Source organism: Quercus suber, unplaced genomic scaffold (assembly GCF_002906115.3).
Source record: "Quercus suber isolate HL8 unplaced genomic scaffold, Cork oak 2.0 scaffold_1105, whole genome shotgun sequence".
In the NCBI taxonomy this organism is placed as follows: domain Eukaryota; kingdom Viridiplantae; phylum Streptophyta; class Magnoliopsida; order Fagales; family Fagaceae; genus Quercus; species Quercus suber.
Window position 1 is genome coordinate 30932 of NW_027070510.1, and position 6997 is coordinate 37928.

Sequence of the window (6997 nt, forward strand, 5' to 3'; positions counted from 1 at the left end):
ATAAATTCATGGTGGTGAAATTTTAGCAATTTCTTTTATTTTTTATTTTTTATTTACAAGGAGGAGAATTTGTGACAAAAGTCACTTAGTCTCATATTGAGAAGTTTTGGAGAATTTGATTCAGGAAAAAACAATCAACAGAACAGAGAAGCTTTGGAGAATTTAGTTATGTGAGACTCTTAGGAAATGTAAATGGAAAGCTAAGCCAAACTAATGGGCCTGACATAACTGACGTGGGGCAGAGAGTTTCAAAAGTAAAATGGCAATTGTAAAAGTAAGTCAACAGATAGTAAATGACAAAATGGTATGGCTTCAAGTTTGCAAAGCAAGCTTGAAAAAATCACTAACGAAGGCAGGTGGGGGGGGGGGGGGGGGGGTTGGTTGGGGAGTGGGGCAGTCCTTACAAATATGGATAGGGGTCCTATTTTTGTGTAATATAGAAGAGTTTAAAAAATTTTGGGGGGCACCAATCAATGTAGTTCCTCCTGTGTGGTATAGTATAGAATTGCTCATTTACTCAAAGGCTTGACTTACCATATGTATTGCTTGATTTCCTCAGCCTATCTTGCTGGAAAATGGGCTCTTGCTCTGTGGATCCTCAGTTGAAAGTTGGAATTCTTGGGGGTCATGGGTGGAGGTTGTAGCAATAATTCAACTACATTAGCAGTTGAAATCTTTTGATATTTGGAAAGAGTTGACATGCTTTTTTGATTACCTTGGAATAGGTTACAGCAGATTTTGGTATGTCATGGAGAAAGTATGGCCCAATTTACGTACCAAATGAAAATATCAGTGTGATTCAACCAGTTCCTTATCAGACTGCAAAAGGGACCTTGCGTGTTTTACTACGATCCTTTGAGGATATTGGTAGAGTTTGTATGTCAGAATCCCATGATGGTGGCCAGAGCTGGGGTTACGCAAAACCTACTGAACTCCCCAATCCAAACTCAGGTTAATGGCCCAATTATGTTGCTTGCATCATATCAGTGGATATAGTATATGAACATGTAATTGTGATGCATGTATTTAACTGGAATATGGAAATTGAGTCCATCTTGGTTTTAATGGGTTTTAAAATAAGTTTATTGGATTTAAAAAGTTCCATTTGTAGGTTTATGATCAATTTTAGTGTCAGATTCTGTTTATTTTCAAAAAACGAATTGAATGATCTCAATTCCAGGCATTGTAGATATACTTTATCATTAAAAGCCATTTCTTTTATTTCCATTTCCATATTCTGTCTTTAACTTTAAATTCAATTTACCAGGTATTGATGGGGTTAAACTCAGAGATGGTCGTTTCTTACTTGCTTATAATACAATCTCAAGGGGCGTGCTTAAAGTCGCACTCTCTATGGATGATGGTGACTCATGGCTTGAAGTTTTGACGTTGGAGGATAATTTGGAAATGGAGTTTTCATATCCAGCTGTTATCCAGGCTAGTGATGGGCTGGTGCACATCACTTACACATATAATAGAACACAGATTAAGGTAAAAACTAAATTTCTGATGTTGAATATGCTTTCAAAGAAGTGAGACTTATTTTTATGACATTATTTGTAAATGCTCTTTTCCTCTTTCTTCTTCTTCTTCCCATTTTTTTCCCCATTTCCATTGCTTAAACCAGCCAACTATCTTTTTCTTTATGGTTTGATTCTACATTTCATTGAGAACATTGCTTTCTAGGAGATCTAATCTCTTCCAATCTTTTCTCTTTTGGCAGCATGTAGTCCTAAAATCAAGCTGAAGCAACGTCATATTAGCACAAGGTCTACTTCTCTCATTTGTATTATGTGGCCTAATATATTGGCAATTTACAATTTCATCAAAGATGCCCAATTGGTGTCATAGATTTTATAATTTGCAAAATGCTGACATGGAATCTGTAATTTGACCCAAGAAAAAACATGATTTGTTGGAAATATTTCTCATTCAATCTCATTATAGCTAAATTAAATATCTTTCATGTTGCTTTTATTTATTTATTTATTATTTGAATAATTTAATGCTTAATGAACCACCCACCCAACCTCATCCAGCCACCCCCCTCCCCATCCCCATCCTCATCCAGCCCCCCACCCCCCCCCCCCCCACCAAAAAAAAAAAAAAAAACTTAATTAAGTTACCTTGTTTTTAATGCTTCAATACAAGAACTATAAATCCCAGATAGAAATAGTGCACATACATTAGTTGTAATACCCCGATTTGATTTTATGATCATCACCGTCATCATCATTATTAAAGTAGAGTTGAGTACTATCTATGTGTGAACAGTAAGATGGAATTATTAAAGTAGAGTTGAGGTACTATCTATGTGTGAACAGTAAGATGGGAATAGACAATTTTGTGGTATTACAAAATAGGTGAGTAGATTATAGTTTTAGTGCATACAATTTAGTGCGGTAGTTAAAATAATAAATAAATAAAAGAGAAAGATATTTTATGGGCCTCTTGGAGACTAAAGAGATAAGTTTAAGTGGGTTTTAAACTACAGCCCACTACCCCACACAGCCCACTACCCCCTAAGCCCACATCTCTGATGCGTCAAATATAAGTTAGATAAAGAGATAAATTAGGGTTTTTCATAGAAAGGGATTCATCACTAAGGAGCTAGGCTAGGAGGTGTATTCTTTCCTTGGAGTTAATTAAAGAGGCAATCAAAGAATTCCAGGTATGATTTCTCATTTGTTAGAATCAAAGAATTAAAAATTAGAACCTTATCATGGAATTGGTAGTGATGGGTAGATTGTTTAAAAGGGGATTGTTTACACTATAAATCTTAATTCGTGTAGATGATTTTACGTTTTTCATTGGGTTATATACATATTAATTCCTAGATTGCAAATCCTAATTCAAGGAAAACATGGCTTTTACGTCCCTGGTGTTTATATAGATTAGATTGACTTAACGTTTTTTTCACTTTGGGATTATAAAGCCATGGATTACATTTAGAACAAATCCACTGTGTGCATTCTAGTACAAGCCGTATGAAAAAGGTTATGTATATGGCTTTACTTCTGCTTTTGGTTATATGTATATTAAATCGTAGGTAGCCACTGTGAGTATTTTAGAACAAAGCCATGGATAACGAAACTCAATTCATTTATATAGCTTTACGTTTTCATTGGTATATATATAGACTAAATTTTAGATTTGGCCACCGTGTATATCCATGAACAAGTCATGGATCAAATCTTTAGTCATGAGGTTTTCACCTTTTCAATTGTGGTTATATATGTTAGGAGGCTTTAACTTTTGGGGTTATGTATATTAACTTAAATCCTAAAGTATTAGCTGCTGCCTCTGAGTTTTGATAAATGCAAGGAAACATTATTGGTTAGAGAAACTTTATTTTAATGTTAAAAAGTGTATTAGTTCAGCAAAGTATAATCTTAGTGAGTCAGTTTGTATAATTTGATAAGCCATATATTTTGTGGGAGATATTAACTAATTCTCATGGTTGATTATAGGTCCTATTTAAGAGTGTATTGAGACTTTTGGCGGGTGTTTCGACAGGACTCTCAGAATGATTCAAGTGTTGTAAGTAATCATGTATAATATGCACAATTTTGTCCATTAGGTTCTTAGATGTCAAAGTTTTTCAAAAGTTATGTTTTAAGCTTACGTTTACTAAAGTTTATCAAAAGCATTTTTACATCATTAAAAGAGAAACTTTGACCTTTAAATAATGTTTTAAAGAGAAACTTTGAATTCTAAATAACGTTTTGAACGTCCAAATCTTATTTAAAAGATGAGTTCTAAACTAAACTATTTTCATAAAATAATTGAGTTTCAAAGTAAGTTTTCTAAAAAAGTTCTTGTTCTTTGTATTTGTTAAAAACAAGTGATTTCAAAGTTATATTCCTATTTTCCAAATGGTATTTAAAATATTTCTTTTAGCAAATTGAATTTTCAGATTTACTCAAGAATTGTAAAATATTTATATAATTCCTTGGTTCCTATTTGTTCCCTAAGGGAGTCAAGCATCCTTTGATTCTGTTTCAATTCAATATTGTGACATTCGATACGTCTCTATATATGGAATAATTGTTAATATTATGAAAATTATTCTATTTTGTATATATTTTGTTTTGTGATATATGACTCAAAATGAGTATTTTTAGAATTGATCAGAGATATGTGTAAATCCGCTCACAGGATTTTATGTAAGAATATGTGATGTGTATATGTGACATTGTGCTCTAATCAATAATCAATTATATGTATGTGTTTTCTAATGATTTTAAGATGTGATTACATATGTATTAAGTGATTCATATATGTTTTGGAATAATTATTTTTGATATCATTGAATGAGTTTGTGAAAAATCAAAATACTCGTGCTTTGTTTGACTCTATTCCGTTGTGTATTCTGTATAATTACTTACTAGATGTGTGGCTCATCCTGTCAATTATTGTTTTCAGATTAAAGTGTAGTTGGGAATTAAGAACTTTTGAATCGCTTTGTAAGGTGCAAGGTAGAGCGTGGAAGTTGTAGGCGACTTCAGTATTACTTGAAGACTTATAGAATTTTAGTTACCTTTATTTTGTAATTCATGTTTTATATAGTGGAGATTATTTCCAATTTGTGGAGTTTAGATTTTTTTTATTTTTTATTTTTAAAAGAGTATTGTTTCTTTGGAGTTTTAATTTATTTTGAATTAATTATGTTTATGGAGTTGTATAAGTTCAGCAAGTTAATCGTGCATCTAAATTCATGTTCCATAGATTTGGGTCGTGACATTAGTGATATTGCATTGCATGAAAAAATGATCAACCATGTTATTTACACCATATAGATGGCAACCTTTATGTCAAAGTTGGTCCTGGTACTGATTGTTACCCAGAGAGAATGGATTAACATTTCCAAGATCTGCCTTAGCAAAACTTATACATGTTATGATCTCTCATGAAGTATTAGCTATTGAATCTTTTCATAAATGAAATTGCTGTCCTTCATTTCCTTTTCCATGTGCTTGAGATGATCTACTTTAGCTTGGTATCATGAATATGTCATCAAGAGTTTGTGTTCTGTGACCAATATATTGATACTTGCTAATAGAATGTTTTAATTATGTTACGATGGTTCATTCATTTTTAATAGGATAGGTAACTGACTGCCTAAAATGGCTTAGCTATTGCCTTAGCTCTGAACTTAAATTTTGGGTAAACATGTGTTCAACATCTAGAAGTCTTAAAACTTGATAAGAATCACCTACCTACGAAAATATTCATTCATTTTGTTGCTTAACAATCCTACTAGCCTCAGGGCTGAGATAAAGAAAAGACTCATTTATTTGACTCCATTATATACTATGTGGAAATAGCTTGATTCCTATAGCATTTTCTTACACTTCTTTATTAGAATCAGGTTATTAGAACAAAACGAACTAGCCATTTAGCTCTGGCTCAAATGGCAGTTCCTTGTACAAGAATAAATGCGTGTATAACATACCACTTATTATTATTTTTAAAGCCAATGAGCTCTAGCACATATGATGCTTTCTCCTCCCTTAATAACAGAATGAAGGTTAATGCTGAGTTCATGACCCACAATATGCATATGTTACTTACCTAAAACGTGGTATCCAATGCATAAGCTCCTACTTCTATAGGATCTGGAAGAGGTAGTTGGTAAGTAACCTTGTGAAGGTTGATTTCTAAACTCGAACCCATGGCATGTTGCATCTATAAGTCTATAACTTACCAATTAAAAAAGAAAAAGAACAAAGTACAAAGAAACTAAAAATCATAACAAATGATTTTTAATATTATTGGTTTAAGCCTTTTTTTTTATATATAGGTAATAAGACTTATATTGAAAAATTGAACATCATGTTCACGATGGTGAACACTTTGAACAATGAAACAAATACAAGAAGATCAAGAGCTAAAAGAAATAGAAACTAAAAAATCAGCTATAGCAATACAATTCGTACACCCCCAAATACGAGCCCAAAGAAACAAAGTACGAAAAAGTAAACATTTAATGTGTTCCAAAGTTCTCGCCTCGACTTCAAAATTGCGAGCATTACGTTCCTGCTAGACTAATCACATTAAACATGCCGAGACCATGTTCCAAATGATTGAAAGATGCTTTCCAAACCAGTTTCTTCAAATAAAGAAAAAAGATTTCACTGACCTTGACATGACCCATTGAATCCCAAACACTGCAAAAACTTCACACCATAAGGAGTGAGAGAACTTACAATGAAGAAGAAGGTGGTCCACTGATTCCCCATCACAACAACACAAGCAACACCTATTAACCAAAAACTGACATTTCTTCATAGTTGTGCTTGTGTTTTTTTAGGACTATATTTATCACAAATTGAGGAAAGTCCTTGTCAAATTTATGTTATATCCTAAAAAGACCAATGAAAATTAGGACTTATCGTAATCACTTATATGGTCTACATTGACTTAGTAAACTGTTGATGCGGAACTCAGCATATGCTCATGCAACACACATTCATACAATCCATAGAATCTAGGGTATCACAATATTGCTTGTTTCTACTTTTCTAGCTAAGATTCTCATGCGTTTTAATTACCAATTATTTGAGTATTAGTTTACATGTTTGTCATCTATTTTTTTCAATCCAGATTTAAGTTATTAAAGATCTTGAAAAATGTCTGGTGTCTTTGACAATAATTTAGTAGCCAACATTCTCTTGAAGGAAGGTCTGTTAATCTGATCACATTCAGGCATACCAACCTTTATCTAATGTGCTGAGAAGTGTCACAGGCTAATATTTTCCTTCTAGTACAAATTATCAGAAAGCTGCAACTTGTCATGGCTATCGCTCTGATAATTTAAGCTAATTTGGTACTATTTTTAAGCCTTTTGATTAGAATGTCCGTTATGAAGTGATTAAAGTCTCACTTTAGACCTACTTTCATCTTTGGCACCCATATCAATCTAGTCTACTAAACTCTAGGGTAGGTAGTAATTGTTAATTGGGCAGAACGTTTCCTTTAAATCTACAATTTTGAA

At 32.8% G+C, this 6997-nt stretch overlaps 1 protein-coding gene across 4 annotated transcripts in view; it reads left to right on the forward strand.

Annotated features, from left to right (window-relative positions):
- Positions 1–4737, forward strand: part of LOC112003577 (uncharacterized) — a 7459-nt gene extending 2722 nt beyond the window's left edge. For 3 of the 4 annotated variants that reach the window (XM_024035786.2, XM_024035784.2, XM_024035787.2), the window contains 6 exons: positions 560–637; positions 726–951; positions 1268–1491; positions 1724–1769; positions 3471–3540; positions 4426–4737. In XM_024035786.2, the coding sequence (XP_023891554.2) occupies positions 560–637; positions 726–951; positions 1268–1491; positions 1724–1747 (552 nt within the window). In that variant the 3' untranslated portion in view covers positions 1748–1769; positions 3471–3540; positions 4426–4737. The remainder of the gene's footprint in view (positions 1–559; positions 638–725; positions 952–1267; positions 1492–1723; positions 1770–3470; positions 3541–4425) is intronic. The other variant, XM_065769295.1, reaches the window with a different exon arrangement.
- Positions 4738–6997: the final 2260 nt, after the last annotated feature.